We start from the raw sequence: 17,673 nt of genomic DNA on the forward strand, positions 1-17,673 counted from the left end.
TATCCTATTTATCCTCTAACCAGTATATGTCAAATTATCTCGATGAGCAAGCAATTAATTGCATACAACGTTCCTCCGGTGTAAGGTAAGAATTTCCTATGATGCTTCTCTCCGAGAAAATAATAAAAACGGAGCTTTCTTCTTCATCTGTTACACTTGTTTACATGTATGATCTTATTTCTATTTTCATGGGGTGACATAATAGACATACGCAAGAAAAAGATACACCTAACTGTTAACTACCCCCTTTGATTATTCACAATAACGGTAGGCAATAGTACAGTGGTAGTACCCTATAGGACGTGCTAATACAGACACCCGACCGCCTCTACGGACCTCAATCATCTTACTTGAGTGGGCTATAGGCCATAGCTAACGCTTCAAGTGGTGTTCCCCTTCCTTCTCGCTTCCTCTGCGCTTGTCATATCATCCGCGCTGTGAACAGATAGTGCTTACGTGGCAATGCCACCTAACACAATCCTAAGCTCGGCACACTCGCCACTATGTCTGGTGATAGCTAGCCGCCGGCTTCCTATATCTCATCTTCGACGGAAGTTAAGTATAGTAATATAGATAAGCTACTAATAGTCACTAGATTAGCTATCCCGTTTCTCGCTTGAACCATCCTGAGGGAGGGTTTTCGGGGCGAGTCCGCCCGGTGCTGGCGGAACCGGCGGCGGGGGTTGGCCGTCATCCCCTTCCGGAGCAGGGGGTGCTAGTTCGCCTGGGGCTGGAGGCTTGGCGGACGAAGGGATGGTCATAGGGCCTTTCGGAACGGCTATGCGGTTATGTAACCGTTCACCACGGATAACTTTCTCAACTTCCTCTTTGCTCAGCGTCTCGTACTCAACTAACGCCTTGGCTAGGAGGTCAAGTTCCTTGCGATGATCCATTAGGAGTTTCCGAGCTCGCTCATAAGCTTCGTTCAGTGTGCGTTGGACTTCAGACTCGACTTGGGCTCTAGTTTCGCTGCTCAAGGAGTCGTATCGGCTCCTGTACTCCATATTTCCGAGCTTGGAAGACATGCCCAAGCTTGCGACCATATCAAAAGCAACAGCGGTTGCTGCTTGGAGATCCTGAATGGATATTATCAGTACAAATCCATACTCAAATACGAAGAAGTAAACGCAGGGTGCACTCTTACCGATGACGCGCCACTAGTAACTTGGTTAACTCCAAAGACAATCTCTTCAGCAAGTTTACCTCCTAGACACATCTCTATCCGAGCTAGATAATTGCCTATAGTGTAGGAATATTTGTCCATTTCCGGCAAAGAGGCTGTGTGACCTAGTGAGTGTGCGCGAGGCAGGACGGTGACCTTGTACAAGCTTGAGCCAGAACCCTTGGTCAATAGGTTGACAAGCGCGTGGCCAGCCTCGTGATAAGCTGTCATTTCTTTCTCTTCGGCGCTTATAACCATTGTCTTTCGCTCGGCACCCATGATAACTCTGTCCTTGGCCCAATCGAAATCTTCTTTCCTGACTGAGGCCGCCTTCGCCTTGCTCGCGTGAACGGCGGCTTGGTTAACAATATTTTCGAGCTCGGCGCCAGAAAGTCCGGAAGTGCCTAAGGCGATAGCTTGGAGATCGACATCCTTGGCAGCCTTGATTTTCTGGGAGTGGTACTTAAGGATGGCAAGACGACCACGGACATCAGGCAGGTCAACAACGACGTGACGGTCGAAACGACCTGGTCGCGTAAGGGCCTTGTCGAGTAACTCTGGGAAATTAGTAGCACCGATGATAATAACACCGCTGGTCTGATCGAATCCGTCAAGTTCGGTGAGAAGTTGGTTCAGAGTCTGCTTCACGTATGCTGCGTCGCGCGCATTTCGACGACCCCCTATAGCGTCAAGTTCGTCAATGAAGACTATAGCAGGCGACTTGGATTTGGCAGCAGCAAAGAGATCTCGGACTCTCTTCGCACCGACGCCAACATAAACCTCATCGAATTCGCTACCGGACATGTAGAAGAATGGGACACCGGCCTCACCAGCGACTGCCCTTGCGAGAAGCGTTTTTCCAGTACCAGGAGGGCCTACCAGCAGAATACCTTTAGGGAGTTTACCGCCTAGTTGGGAGAACTTGTCGGGGTTGCGCAGAAAGTCGACCATCTCCTGCAACTCCTCCTTAGCTTCATCAGCACCGTGCACATCTGAGAATCGAGTCTTCTGGTGTTCCGCTTTGACCTCACTTTCGACTTTGCCGCCAGGTCGTTTGAACATACTCAAGGCATCGATAAGCATAGTTACAACGACTAAACTGAGATAGGTGAAGAGACAGAACCAGAGAAGAAATTTAACCCAGCGAAAGACACTGCCACCAAGGGTCTCATCGACGACAACGTGAAGTGGGCCATCCTTGCCACCCGTCGCCTGTCCGCCTTTAGAGACTGCTAGGTTGCTGCCGCGGGATCGAGCAGCTAGAGCCTGGGTGACAGCTTGGACTTGCGTGGGGGTTAGGTCTCCGGGTAGATTCTTAACAGTTTGGTTGATATCCTCGTCTTGAAGTCCCTGGCCACCATTCGGAGTTAACATGTTCAAGGCTTTATGGTACGCTTCAGTTGCAGCAGCGTTTGTTGCAAAGCGTCCAGACTGATATCTCTCAATGATGATAGCGGGCATGTTAGCTTTCAAGAGGGCCTGATAGAATGCGTTTTGAGCGGTAGCACTAGTTGGGTTCCTATTGGCAGACTCTTCCATATGGGCAAGCAAGTTCCTAGATAGACCACCGGTCTGAAAAGATCGTCGTTGGGGCAGATTCATCTTCGTTAACTGGTTCGGGAATATACGTGGAGTAGTGGACGTCGAGATAGAGCGGACCGATAGATATTGTGGGTATAGACGATGCACCACCGGATTCGCCGCAATGAGCGCGGTACGCTGCATACTCGAAATCGAGGAACGAATATCGAAGGGAGCCGGAATATTCTTTACAGAGGCGGTGGGCATGAGACGGGCATCGTGTTGGGCATTTCGAAGAAATTCGGGAAGCTCAAACTTGGGAATAACCGGAGAGGAGAGCTTAGGCTGGACATGCGCCTGTTGATGATGTTGATGATTTGATTCGACTTTTAGGGTTCGAGGTAATTTCGGATTCAAAGGCGGCAGCGCCGACGGTCGGAATGATACCATCAACGTGTTCAATATTGACGGCCATAAATCCGTCGTCGCCGCCGCGATGCTCGGCAGAGCTGACGTTTGAAACGCCATGGCGACTTGGCTCAAGTATGCGCTTGGTCAGTCAGTATTGGCTATTTGATAGTTGCTCGCATTGAAGAATTCGAAGGATAGACGTAATATGCGCAAAGAGTGGCGGCGAGGCTAAGAATAAATAGAAATAAAAAGACGATCTCTCCCAATTCACAGCGTAAATTTACCTAATCTAGTAGATAGAAATGAATCTAAAGAAAGAGAAGAGCGATCAGCTTCTGATTGGTGACTGGGAAGAAGGCCGCATTCTCCTCGAACGGGAATTGCAAAGCCTTGGTGGTAGTCACTAGATTTAGAAACTTAAGGAAAATTGCGGCGAATCTCTTGCAGGTTTGGTTTGCGTTGGTGATGTGATCACCGGCAGGTTACTGGGTGCTGTCCTTACCAATCGGCCGGTCTTCGGCGAAAGTTTAGAACCGGATGTGCTTAAGCGCATATTTTAGTTCAACAATTTTGCTCAGCTGTGGGTAGAAGGCTATCGCTATCGCTATCACCGTTATCTGCGCCGGGCTCTTACCTAAGTCTTTGGAATGTCGTCACAGTTGGATCACCCACGTGGATACGTCAAAATCAACTTCGCTCCATACTTGCAATTAGCTTCGACGATAGTGGATACACTATTCACTATATCGTTTACTTATGAATAACGGCCCAGCTAAAGACCAGCCTACTTAAGGTACTCAACGCACCGCGAAATCTATTGATATCTAGCAGAGTCATCGCTAAGCTGTCTAAGACAGGTTAATAGATAGGTACCTCAAGGCTAAATAATCCCAATCTATCTCTCTTAGATTAGGTACTCATTCTTGTCAGGTCTAATGAGTCTAGCTCTCTCCCTCTCTCTCTCTCTCTCTCTCTATAATGCTCAGTCATCCTTCGTCAGTCCCCGACGGATCGCAAGGACGTTATCCACGATCACCGCATCAATACCTTCCTTAACCTGGCGCTATATGGTGAGATAATTGTTAGCCTCTTAACTCGTCTGTTCACCGGTGAGGTATAGTTGGTTTTACGTAGAGTGACTTACCTGGACTAATGTGGGATCATTATTCTGAACTCCATAGCTGACGCAGATCAACCCAGTCTGCTTCACCACCTTGACTAGCCGGGGACTGTTCACGAACGGCTCTGCGTTACTCACAATCCCCAGCAGGTTCCAGCGGCTCGCGAACCGGATAGCCTCCTGAAGACTGCTAGCTCTGATGTCGCTGACCTCTTCGCTCCCCGCGTCTGTTAAAAACAAAATCGGAATGCTCGGTTGCTTAAAGCTGAGGCAGAGGCAGATATCGGGGTTGAAACTGCTGAAGATGATATGACGATTCTTAGTCAAGTCGTACACCTTATTCAAGACAGTGTCGCAGAATGAATTGAGCTCAATCGCATATGTGTCCATATCCTCTTTCTCGCTCTCGAGTAGCATGGGGTACTTCATCTCAATATTAAACCCGACATTTTCTGGTACTTTCTTGAAGAGCTCCTCAAGAGTGGCAAACGGCGCCTGAACAAAGTTTCCCCGGGTGTTTGCCTTATAGCCCTTCTTTTTGAAGTTGAGTGTGTATTTCATACGCTCGTCAAGATTGCTCTTCACACCTTTAGCCAAGTCCACAGAGAGAGATCTTTGCCTCGGTCCGGGCTCTTTTACACCATTACCATTAGTATCATCCCTCTTTTTGTCAGGGGATTCATTTCCAGGTCTTGGCTGAGACTCATTGTTGATATGGAGAAATTGCTCTAAGGTCAATGTATGAACCGGCGCATCTATACCTGTCTCGCTCACTAAGAAATCGTGATATATGACAGGTACGTGGTCTTTGGTGAGCTGGACGTCGAATTCAACATAGTGAGCCCCCAAGTTAGCCGCAGCGATGAATGACGAAACCGTGTTCTCGCCCAACTGGAGCGATTTGTTCTCGAGGAAATTCTTGCCCAGACCACGATGACCGAAGACCATAGTAGAGGACAACTTCTTCCAGTACGTCTGGTGAGAGTTGATTTCCATGTTTGGATGCGAGAATGGCGTGATGATGAGGAAGTTAAAGTTAACAGCACCAATAACTTCCAGGTTTGCGCCCAGGATTGGTACACATACATCGCCCTGAAGGTTCATTCGCTTCGTCCCAAGTGACGGACGGACAGATGATAGCAACGCTACCGCACGGCCAACCTTGTTTTTCTCATTGCCGGAGTAGGTAGGCACGATGTCGAAGAGTAATCTAACATTTGAGGCATCCGATGTAGTAAACAAGATCGGCTCGGTGGATATATTTTCGTGTACTGGCAGATCAATGATAGTTGGCTCCCCCTGCGCCCCCTGAGCTGAAACCACAACGGATAGGGCCGTGTCAAGCTGATTGGTATGCGCTGCCGTTAAAGGAACGCGGTCGAGTTTGACAGCTTCGATATTCTTCCGCATATCCATGGAGCCTAAGCTCACCATCACAAGGCTGTTATCTTTTAGGTAACGGTGACCGAAAGATTTAATCGGCTCCGTGATCCGGGTGCTCCCGTCTGACCTTCGGTCTTCGAGAGATAACGTTTCTGGAGGTGAGGACGAAACCGAAGGCGGCGTTTGAGTATCCTCCGCGCCATTCGCAGATAGTGAGCTAACTTCATGCTCCGCGAGTAGCTTCGCTATATTCAGATGTCCTCGTAAAGCTGCGTGTTCTTTAGCAGTCCACCCGAAAGAATCCATTTTCCCAACATCTGCCCCAGCTTCTACTAGTAGTTGCGCCGCGGGAAGATGTCCATCCACGGCCGATATGTGTAGAGGAGTCCATGCGAACGATTTCTCCGGCAATTCCAAGTTTACTTTTTGCTCTGGTGAGCCCTCAAGCAGGATCTTAACACACTCGACGTGTCCAAATCTAGCAGCAATATGCAACGCAGTCTCTCCTGTCTCGTCTTGCCAGTTTATATCTATACCGGCCTCCACGAGCATCCGCACAATGTATACGAAATTCGATTTCGTAGCCAATGCCAATACGGCGCTGGATTTAGACACAGATTTCCTAGCAACACCTTCTTTATGAGTCGGGCCCTGCCAGTTCTCTCCCTGCAAAAGACACTTCGTAGTCAATGGGTGACCGCCGATGACTGCAAGATGAAGTGGCGCATTGCCTTCTTTATCCTGCCACTCAGGAGCATCAATTCCATCTTCGACATTGAACTGTCCCCATTCCTGCATCTTCGCCATGACAACCTGGCAGAGGACGACAATGCCGAATTGCGCCGCATAATGGAGAGGCATGCGGCCTAGCGTGTCCCTAGCTGTCAACGCGCGGCGCTGCTCTCCTTGAAGGGAATCGAGAAGATAGCACAGGAGCTGTACTGTTTCATCTTCCTTGCTTAATAGCTGCGTCCCAGGGCCGTTTCCATTTACCGATCGTGTCGCCGTCGAACCATTAGTTTGGGGTGGCGCAACATAGTGACTGTTAAAGTGAGACTTTATTGGAAGGGAGACCGCGTTAGGTTCCAGATCGCCAACTTGTGATGATTTACTCCGTCCAATATGGATGACTAGACGGTGAACGCAATTGCGCTCATTTATGTCTCCCGGTTCGTCCAATGTCTTAATTTGCCCTAGGAGGTGTGTGATGCAGGCCCTTGACCGAGCGGAAATAGAACGCTGTAGGAGGTTGAGCAGCATCTCCTGAGAGGCCTGTTCGGGTGTCACCAACTTCTCGCTTGCTAAGCTACTCTGTAGCGTTGCGATGTCATCTTTACGAATTGCGGCATCAAGCTGGTCTAGAACGGGTTGCGAGACGTTCAACATGACCTTCGCGGTTACTCTTCCAAGCGAACGCACTGAGCGCCCAGACTTATCCGACTTGGCATCGTCGAAATTCTGCGCATCCCCAAGCGCGGAGAGCCACTTGTTAATCTCGTTGATCAGCCGTACAACAGTGGTATCCTTAGCGAAAGGTTTAGGGTCGACCTTGGTCGTAATGTATCGTTGCTGAGTAGTTGTGTTCGGTACTTTCTTATCCAGCTTCTTTGTGATCTTTACAAAACCTCTGCGATTGATTTCGCCAAACCATTGTAGGTTGCGTAGCTGATTTCGAAGCTCAAGCAGAGCTCCCATAAGCTCCTCGCTCTCCTGGTCGTCCAATTCTGCGACGACCTCCGTGCTTCTACCATATCTATCCTCGAGTAACTTGATACGGCGATGGGCCTCGGCAAATTTCTTGTTGTAGAAGGAATCGACATCTTCGAGGTTACGGTCCAGAGCGAAGAAAAACTCTGTGGGTATCAGGTTAGGGGGTGCAACGGGTTTCGACGTAGCGTCGAGAAATTAGCCCACCTGCTAGATCAACGTCCTCTCCCGCATTCACAGCATTCGTAGCTGCCTTGATCAACTTCTTTAGGCCTTTGTAGTCGATGTACGAAGATGCCCACTCGGGGACTTGGTTACGAGGTAAACTATAAAAAAAGGTGTCAGCTCTTGGACCTAGAATTATGGGATGTTCTCAGATATGTTGGTGATCCTTACCTTCTTCCGAACTTCATCTTGCGCCTGCTTTTTCCTGGTTGGTAGATGGTGTACAATGAAGAAGAAGGTTTAACCTGGTATAATAAAGATGGGAAAGCGAGTTAAATGGAAGTAAACTCTGGCTAAGTAGCGAAAAGGAATAGGTATGATTAACTCGGTGGAGTGACTGAGTCAAACAAGGTACCTACCCAATCAATTAGCTGGACTTTATTCTATTATGGCCAATGCTCCAAAGAAGTGCCTGACTTACATCAACTCGGGATTCCGAGTTAGTCAGATTATGAATAACAGCTGCAAGAAGAATAGCAGCTGGTATAAAATAAGATTTCAGGCTATTCAGATAGCAACGATCGCTCGGGTTACTCGAAATCAGACGAATTATGTTGCGTGGCCCGGTAGTTATCATGAATAGCCTGTCGACTGAATCTCTTGCTGTCGAAGGCAGATATTCAGAGCCATTGACGTTTACCAAACTTCAATATTGACAATCGAGAGTGACAATTTCTCTCATGTAGGGGGAGTGGCAAACATAGAGACAATAGAAACAAAGATCTAAGTCAAGCACCGGACCTTATGTAGGGAAGGTAAGGTAAGGTAAGGTAAGGACCAGTGTTACTTAATAAACTTTTACACCGCAAAGCGTCCCGACGTTGATGTGTATGCAGTACCTGTACCTATTTATGGTAGAGTCTGGGGAGAAGCTTGGAGGTAGGGGGAAGAAGAGAATGCAGCCGGACCCTTAGACCCTTAAACCCTTTGAACCTGTCATCTCCAATCGACCAACTAAACAGCTTCGTTGCACATTCGTCCTGTCTCTAGTGACGCAGTAAGCTCTAGATCAACCCATTAAACCATTAAAGCTCCGCTTTTTCACATTTCCGGGCGGTGAGGTTGAATGATGTTGAATGATTTATTAAGTTTCTTGTTGGCTTGTAGAGTTGTGGGATCTCAAGGGGCCAGTAGACCCTTGCCGTGGAGAGACGTGATGTGGATGGAGATATCTAATTGGTCAGCCGGAAAGACTTACGAGGACACCCACCGGTCTACGCATCGATATACTAGTGCTTTTCAGGTACCGTACCTATAAAGTATATATTCGCATTTACAGCCCCTATCTATACTTGTAGGTACTTGCTGACGGCGCCTTCACGGGAGAATAGGTACCATGTAGTGTAGTACAGAGGCTCCGCCATACATACACCTATCTAGGTACATAGGTACCTCATATAGGTACATATATGCATCTTTATTGAATTGATCCAACTCCATACTTTTTTTTATTGGTTTTTTTTTATCATGATGCGGACATATTCTATAGTATAAACTACCTACATAACTAGGTAATCAATCCCAATCCTACACCCCAGTACCTACCTACATACAGCTACGCATCTACCCAAGAAAGATAACCCTATGAATAAAGCCCGCAGGGTGTAGGCAATGTAATGCTACCGTACCACTTTTCAACTTATCGTGTAGGACAACCATTTACGGATTACACACTTGCGGGTATTCGATGAGATGTTTATGCACGCATTCCATATTTCGGTGTTAGTACTTACCTAGGTATCTTCTAGAGGATAGGTAATCTCTCGGACCTACACACCTTATTTACACACTTAAGCACATCATCTATCCCAATCGGTTCCGATGGATACCTAGCAGATATATATACCGCACGATAGGAAGACACGTATGTACTGAAATCGAAACAAAAACAGACCTCGAATGGTTAGTTGTTCTTATTTAACATCCGGTATCGGGACCGAGACCGGGACTGTGACCGTTTATAGGTACAATATGCCGCAACTGAGCGAGCATAAAATCAGTCCACGACTAAATTATACAGATCAAGGTAAGTATAGCTGGTTTTATATACAAGGGGATGGGGATAGAGGTTTGGCTCAAGATTCCCTTGATTCTGTGCCAAGCTTCCCCAGGATCCAATTAAACCCTCGCATCCGCTCTACAGGGCATATCTCACCCTCACCCCTCATCCTAACGCGGACAAGGGGAGAGCGGCGTCAGCATCGCGCAACTCAGATGAACCCGCCGAGCGAAGCTTTGTGCTCGAGTGGTCTAAATGTAACCCCTCTTCAATGCCTAGATGTATGTCTCTCGGTATCCCTAATAGCCCCTCGCTGGCTCTGGTTGCCGGTTTTATTTGGCCGTGTGGTTTGATAATGCCGGACTGCTGTTCATCTATGGCAGAGACCGTCTTGAAGATGCTTCTCCGCAATTGGTACTTGTAAAGTTTCTTGAAAGGCATTTTGTAGAAGTTTGGATACTGGAACCTAAGCTTCCTTTGAGTATCGCCGCTGAGGTGAGCGAATAGTATAGCTCTGATCGTATTTTCAATGTCAGTAAGTTCTTGTTCGAGCTGGCTTATGGGCCTACTACAAAAGACATATTGGTGCCCGTTGGTGTGTGTCATGCCTGATACATAAAAGCTCGTCAGTGCTCTTATACCTAGGTTCTCTGGATGACCAGAATTCCCTAGCCTTCTCGACAGAACAGGGTCAGGTAGGCGTCGAAGAAGTTGCGACCTTATATCCTCTTTTGTCATCGGACCCCAGTTGATTTGAATGTTTTGAAGAGCATTGACGAGGGAGTCGTAGCGCTGCCGCTGGTACCAAAAAAAATACTCTCGCTGATACCAAATCGGAGATTCTTGTTTCGAAGTAAGAATTGCGGATGGGTCAAGCTCATATCCCGTCTTGATTTTGAGAATGGTAGCCGTCGTTAATGCTGTCGTGGTCTTGATTCTTGTCTCTAGGTCGCGGCATCTCCTTTCAATAGAAAGGAGTTCTGCTAGCCTGCCGAAGCGAGCGAGCGACCTTGCAGCCTTTTGCCTGCTCAGCTGAGCTGAGTCGAGCATGGCAAGAACTTTATCAAGCCGGGTTACCAATGATCCACTCGAAGTCAATTCCTCGAACGTGGCCACGCATAAATTCGCCGTCTCTTGTATCTCTAGTTCGAATCGGGTAAGGTTAATTAGAGATCTGAGCCCCTGCAATGTCTGGTCGTAGGATTCGGAGACAGGCGTGAAATTGAACGGAAGCCGACAGATGTTAACTAGATTTAAGAGGCTCATGATAAGTTGACGCGACGTGTTTACTGATTCTTGACGAATAGTACAATCGATCCAAGTCGCAAAGCTGCGCATATTCTTAGCCAACCCTGCCACCAATCGCCGTGCTGCGGTGTAATCAACTGTTGATAGGCATGCTCTGAAGAGTTCCTGGAGCGTTTGAATGGTGATCGAACCTCCGTAACGCACACATGTCACAAAGGCCGCGCCAGCATTGCCGAGTTCTCCACAGTATAACCAACCTTTTATAATACTAGTGAATACAGCATCCGTTCGCCGCATTCGTTCCACATAGGTATACTTGCGCGAGGCACAGTTCTCTATAGCCCACGCTAACCAGTCTCGCGTATAAATAGCTTTCTTGTCGATAATTCGAAAATGTAGACCATCACCTCTAACACCCCTCATTCGTTGGATGATATCTCGTATGCCATCTTCCTGATTTACCCCTCGGTAGTGATTGAGCAGGCATACGGCGGTCTGCTCGGTGGCAGGCCAGGTTGTTCTGTGGATGTAGGAATCGACAACTGTCTGCGCGAGATCAGGACGTTGAATCCGGTTGAAGCCTGCAATTAACGTATTATAAGTGTGGATACTCGGAGGCACACCAGCTGTTAAGAGATTATAACATATCTTGGTTACAATCTCCTTGGCATTTGCGGCATGATTAAAGATACGCCGTATGGATTCCCCAAGGAGAAACCGAGTCCTCGCGGCATCACTAGGGTCCTCGGTAGGTTGGTTATAACTTGGATAGTGGAAAGTCTGTAATATATCCTTCAGTTCCTTGTAAACAGCATCGTCTACGCTATTTTTCTGCTCGGCATCTACATCTTGGCTCCGGGTGCTCTTATAAGTCTGACTTCGATATATGAGTTGATTTACCAACTCTACGACTGTCATCGTTGTCCTTCGGAGTTGCTGAGCAGATTTTGGTTCTCTGAGTATACATCCGGAGTCTTGCTCTTCCGCAACGATGGCGGCTTCGACGTGTGCCCATTCTAACTGTGTTTGTATCCACGATGGACGCGATACTGGACGACGAGTAATTTCGCATAGAACTCCTAACTCCCGCAGTAGGCCGTTGGCAGCAACCTGTTCCTTTCTTCTAGACCCATCGTCAGAACTGCGCGAAATAATCGCAGTGCCGGAATCGGGACTGTCGACGCCTCCACCTTGTTGGCTGGACGAGTCTTGGACACCCAAGCTGCCCAATGCGGCTCTGGCCTTCTCTAGTTTCTCGTCGAGTTCCTTCTTCCTCACTTCCTTCCTCTGGGTATCTATAACAGTCGCAGTACCAAGTATAGTCGTATAACAGGCAGTGAAGATATCAGCAGCCGTTACTTTCCGCCTGGGGGCTACGTTCGTGGTATGCCGTACAATTGAACGCCCGGAGTGAAGGCAGAGTCGACACCGACACGAAGACTGCGCCTGGACAGCCCTCGATAACAGCCAATGCATACCTAAGGCATATCGGCTGTGTTCATGCGAGCTCAATTGGCGACAGTAGCGGTACGGCTGGTACTGTCCGCGTTATATAAAAAACTCGACAATTGATTTGATACCGGGATGGTTCGATGTTGTGAATGGAGCTTAGAAACTAATATGTAATAAGCCATTAGAGTAAAATACGGGTGGGTACCTAGGTTAGGTACTTAGGTACTTAATCCTACTCTTCGATCTTATCGTTAGAGGTTAAGTACCTCATAAAGTAAAGAGGTAAATGATATAAAATAATAATGCATTGTATGATACTGAGTATATACGTTCTCGAAAGTAAATATATAAACTTTTGAAATAATATTGAAAATCTTAAGATATTTAAGAACAGGTACTCTTAACATAACACACTGGAGTTGAGGATATTATTGAATAAAGTATGTTCTACGTCATATGCCCAGGTTCTAAAAAGAATGCGTGCGCCACAAGTACGCCTCGTGACTTCAAGCCACAAACCAGCCGGTCTCCTAAATTAGAAGCGCGGCCCCCCTGCAAAGGCTACGACGTTTAATTCAAGCTTTACCTTCTTGCAGTTCGCATTCCGTCGTCACTATCGAGAACCATCAGCCTGACTTTGGAGCGCAGTCCATTACCATGGCTCCTTCAAAGCAGTCCATGTTCCGCTCTGCGGACATGAGCATGGTGCAGCTATACATATCCAATGAAATCAGCCGAGAATGTGTTAACGCGTTGGGAGAACTTGGACTGGTCCAATTTCGAGATGTATGCTGCCATCCCCTACCAATCCCTATGTCGATTTGTTCGCATCGAACAATACTAATAGCCATCTAGCTCAATAGTGATACCAGTGCATTCCAGCGGACCTTTACTCAAGAGATTAGAAGGCTTGACAATGTTGAGCGCCAGCTTCGTAAGCCTTGGAAAGCCCCGACCGTCGCGAGCCGCGAGCCGCGAGTCGCGTTATCCTGTCTAACATGCTCCCAGGTTACTTCCATTCCCAAATGGAAAAGGCGAGCATTCCTCTACGAAGGTTAGACCTTGATGTCGAAACTCTCGCTCCTCCCACTACTTCCGAGATCGACGAACTCTCCGAGCGGACTCAAAGCCTAGAGCAGCGCATCTTCCAACTGAACGACAGCTACGAGACATTAAAGAAGCGCGAGGTCGAGCTGACCGAATGGCGATGGGTTCTTCGCGAGGCCGGCGGCTTTTTTGACCGAGCTCACGGAAACGTCGAGGAGATTCGAGCTTCGACCGAGGATGATGACGCTCCTTTACTCCAAGACGTGGAGCAGCACAACCAGGGTGGCGACGTTGAACGTTCCTTCTCTGGTATGAATATTGGCTTCATCGCTGGTGTTATAAACCGCGACCGGGTAGCTGCTTTCGAGCGCATTCTCTGGAGAACGCTTCGCGGCAACTTATATATGAACCAATCCGAGATTCCCGAACCCCTTGTTGATCCGAGTAATAACGAGTCTATTAACAAGAATGTCTTCGTTATCTTTGCTCATGGCAAGGAAATCCTAGCCAAGATCCGCAAAATTTCGGAATCTATGGGCGCTGATATCTATAGCGTCGACGAAAACGCAGACCTTCGTCGCGACCAGATGCATGAGGTTAATGCCCGTCTCAACGATGTTCGAAACGTCTTGCACAATACGCAGCAGACTCTCGAAGCCGAGCTCACCCAAATTGCTCAGTCTCTTGCAGCATGGATGATTTTAATCACGAAGGAGAAGGCTACCTACCAAACGCTCAATCTCTTCTCATTCGACCGACAGAGACGGACTCTCATTGCGGAAGGTTGGTGTCCTACGAATGATTTACCTCTCATTCGCACCACACTTCAAGATGTGACCAACCGAGCAGGCCTGTCTGTTCCGTCGATTATTAATGAGATCAAGACAAACAAGACTCCTCCGACCTACTTGAAGACCAATAAATTTACAGAAGCATTCCAGACTATCATTAATGCATACGGTACGGCGACCTACCAAGAGGTCAACCCGGCTCTACCTGCTATCGTTACCTTCCCTTTCCTGTTTGCCGTCATGTTCGGAGATTTCGGCCACGCCACCATCATGTTCTTTGCTTCCTTGGCTATGATATATTGGGAGAAGCCCCTGAAGAAAGTCACATTCGAACTCTTCGCTATGATTTTCTATGGTCGATACATTGCTTTGGTCATGGCTATGTTCTCCTTATTCACGGGTCTCATCTACAACGATGTGTTTTCCAAGAGTTTCACTTTCTTCGACAGCGCCTGGGAATGGGACGTTCCTGAGGGATGGCAAGAGGGCCAGCCTCTTGTGGCTAAGCTCAAGGGCGACTACCGATATCCGTTTGGTCTCGACTGGTTTTGGCATGGTACCGAGAATGACTTATTGTTTAGCAACAGCTACAAGATGAAGATGTCTATCATTCTTGGGTGGGCGCACATGACATACTCCCTCTGCCTATCCTATGTCAATGCGAGACACTTCAAGAGACCAATTGACATCTGGGGTAACTTCTTACCGGGGATGATCTTCTTCCAAGCCATCTTCGGTTACCTCGTTATTTGCATTGTTTACAAGTGGTCTGTGGACTGGCTCGCGATTGGAGAACAGCCTCCCGGACTTCTGAACATGTTGATTTACATGTTCCTGCAGCCCGGCACATTGGATATTCCACTGTATCCAGGACAAAAAGGTGTACAAGTTACGCTGTTACTCCTTGCCTTTGCCCAGGTTCCCATCCTGTTGCTCCTGAAGCCACTATACTTGCGATGGGAGCACAACCGAGCTCGTGCCCAGGGCTATCGTGGCATAGGCGAACCATCTAGAGTCTCGGCGCTTGATGAGGACGAAAGCGATGGGCACTTCCAAGGCAATGGCAATGGCAACGGCCGTCCCAGTGTGGACACCGATGATGGTGAGGGCGTCGCTATGATCGCGCACGGTGACGACGACGAGGGCCATGAAGAGTTTGAATTCAATGAGATCATGATCCATCAGGTCATCCACACAATTGGTAAGTTATAATTACCATAATCGATGTCGCAAGCACTTACTAACTTATACGTATAGAATTCTGCCTGAACTGTGTCTCTCACACTGCTTCTTACCTGCGTCTCTGGGCGTTATCACTCGCTCACCAGCAGCTAAGTGTCGTGCTTTGGGACATGACTCTCGGCCCAGCACTCTCTAAGCCGGGCGTCCTTGGTGTTTTCATGATCGTTGTTGCTTTCTATTTGTGGTTTTTCCTTTCTTGTGCCATTCTCATTTGTATGGAAGGCTGTAGCGCGATGGTAAGTCTCTCCTCCTTAGCTACTTTTTACATGGTACAAATCGAATGCCAACTAACTTTATCCTTTAGTTGCACTCTCTCCGTCTGCAATGGGTTGAGGCACAATCGAAATACGCCGAGTTCGCGGGTCACCTGTTCACTCCGTTTTCTTTTATAACGTTGTTAGAGGAGGATGACGGGTTAGCCGAGTTCAGAGGTTAATCAGCATAGGGGATTGAAAGTGTGAGAGTGGTTGGGGTGTATGAGTAAACTTGTATTATGCGAATCCGTAGCTGTAGATCTATTAACAATCGATACTGTTGTAGCCTTTACACAGGTATAAGTTTTGGCAACGTATTATAATGCTCTGTTCTGTAAAAAGTGTTCAAGTTAAATATCTTCTATTGGGGTTTCAACATAGATTCGATAATGCTATCCTCGAATAAAATGTGAGCTATTGACTTCCTCTAGACTTCATCTATTAGGAGAGCCAGTAGAATGTCATCTTAGCCTTGCATATAAATTTATACGACGATTAACTTCGAGGAAGACCTTAAGAGTTCCATGTAAATTTCTATACGCGTTTTGGAGTACCTAATCACCCACTTCTATTCGGCTTTTAATCGAGCTAAGGTAGCTTAGATATCGGCTATCTTAGCTAAACATTGAAGTGAAGATGTACACATATTCTGCTACCATAGCTAGCAATTAGTAAAGTTCATGGTTTTTATATTGGCTAAGGGTGCCTGGATGGAGAGAGTGGCTAGATGTGATGGTGTAAATGAACATACTATGCATGGACGCTGATCCTATTCTCTCTTGCTTGCAGTCCTCGACTCTGGGAAGCTTGGGAAAGAAATTCACCCAAAATATGAACGAGAGAAATACCATAAAGGCCACTTCATTAGTTACAAAATTGTCAGGGAAAACAGACAGACGTTAGGCACCCAGATATATCTCTATTACTTCTTATGGTACGATTTTATCTAGGTCTTCGCGAAGGAGGTTCGACGAGATCAGCGATCAAGTAGACGGTGGTCGCCTGTATGGCTTCGATAGCGGGTATCAAAATATTATTCGTGAGTCGCGTAATTCGACCTCACTCCTTGGATTTGGCTGATGATACCTGATGGGAAACGGCTGCTTCTAAACGCGACCGACTAATCATCACCGTACATAGGAACCGGAAAATACTAAGCCCAAATACTAGTTACGCAGTAGAATTACAAAAACATCGTGTTAGACGAGACAACCTGAGCACAAATCACCATGCTAACAATTCTAATTATTCTTCCTCACATCCCTAGGCAAGCTAGGAATTGCAACGAAAAACAAATGTTCGCGTCACCTGGAGGCAGTGTAATACCAGGGACACGGTGGAAGCGATCATGGGCAAGCCCAGAGGATGCGCTCCCTCGGGACAAAAATTAGAATAATCACGATTGAGTCCAAGTAGGACTCTTTCAGAGATTAAACTGAAAAGAACAGATACTACACTTGATCTAAGCCAAAAGGCAAAGAGAGCTAAAGAAGAAAAGGAAGAAGAATCCCAGAATCGAGGGAGGGGAGCCAGATATTTATATTTCTTGGGCGGGCGGTGAGGGCTCGGTACAATCAGCAATCGCACCCGGCAGAAAGTCCAACTATTCCCAAAAGGGTCGCGCAATGCGACAGTACAACAAATTTTAATTGGCTAGATCAGATTTAACAAACGAAGTAACCCCACTCCACCCAGGCAGTGCGTAGACATGGCAATCACAGCCTTTGAGCCTCGCTAAACGGTACGTACTGTGCAATGTCAATTTGATTCAGGAATTTAAGACAATACCTCATAGTAATGACTTTGAATAATTTTTCAATCGGATGTAGACAATGTAATTTTTCCTTCAACAATCATAGTAATTAATGTACATGTAAAATTTGCACGAAGTACCTAAAGTTGCTTAGCATCAATTGCAGGCAGCTAGTGTACAGGTTACGTTGAGTTATTTCATTTCATTTCTGTGACTCACTACATGTATGTATACTGTACTAATAAAAATTCTACCTGACCAAGTTTCTTTATTGGCCAATAATATTGCAAATTGTTGATTCTAGCATAGAAAACTTTTTTTCCGGTGGTTGGTACTCAGGTACGTAGTCACTTAGCAG

The 17,673-nt window shown here is 47.1% G+C and overlaps 4 protein-coding genes across 4 annotated transcripts; 1 reads left to right on the top strand and 3 right to left on the bottom strand.

Annotated features, from left to right (window-relative positions):
- Positions 1–596: 596 nt before the first annotated feature.
- Positions 597–2,764, bottom strand: F4817DRAFT_357262 (intermembrane space AAA protease IAP-1; the record flags this gene model as incomplete). Its single annotated transcript, XM_049305895.1, has 2 exons — positions 597–1,076; positions 1,145–2,764. 2 exons carry the CDS (start codon positions 2,762–2,764, stop codon positions 597–599), a joined length of 2,100 nt encoding a protein of 699 aa, XP_049161187.1.
- A 1,201-nt stretch (positions 2,765–3,965) lies between these two features.
- Positions 3,966–8,168, bottom strand: F4817DRAFT_22653 (glycerophosphodiester phosphodiesterase GDE1). The gene is made up of 5 exons (XM_049298874.1): positions 7,951–8,168; positions 7,701–7,884; positions 7,512–7,630; positions 4,239–7,450; positions 3,966–4,157 (listed from the first exon to the last, which is right to left on the bottom strand). The coding sequence occupies exons 2-5, from the start codon at positions 7,715–7,717 to the stop codon at positions 4,077–4,079; spliced, it is 3,429 nt and encodes a 1,142-aa protein (XP_049161188.1). The 5' UTR covers positions 7,718–7,884; positions 7,951–8,168; the 3' UTR covers positions 3,966–4,076.
- Positions 8,169–9,012: 844 nt separating this feature from the next.
- Positions 9,013–12,365, bottom strand: F4817DRAFT_22721 (uncharacterized protein). The gene has a single exon (XM_049298880.1). The coding sequence runs from the start codon at positions 12,250–12,252 to the stop codon at positions 9,694–9,696; it is 2,559 nt and encodes an 852-aa protein (XP_049161189.1). The 5' UTR covers positions 12,253–12,365; the 3' UTR covers positions 9,013–9,693.
- A 438-nt stretch (positions 12,366–12,803) lies between these two features.
- On the top strand, positions 12,804–15,877 carry F4817DRAFT_330417 (V0/A0 complex, 116-kDa subunit of ATPase). Its single transcript, XM_049302390.1, has 5 exons — positions 12,804–13,014; positions 13,084–13,162; positions 13,237–15,267; positions 15,324–15,544; positions 15,613–15,877. Exons 1-5 carry the CDS (start codon positions 12,886–12,888, stop codon positions 15,742–15,744), a joined length of 2,592 nt encoding a protein of 863 aa, XP_049161190.1. The 5' UTR covers positions 12,804–12,885; the 3' UTR covers positions 15,745–15,877.
- The last annotated feature ends 1,796 nt before the right edge of the window (positions 15,878–17,673 follow it).

The sequence above is a fragment of the Daldinia loculata genome (genome assembly GCF_022478755.1).
Source record: "Daldinia loculata strain CBS 113971 unplaced genomic scaffold F4817scaffold_11, whole genome shotgun sequence".
NCBI lineage: Eukaryota > Fungi > Ascomycota > Sordariomycetes > Xylariales > Hypoxylaceae > Daldinia > Daldinia loculata.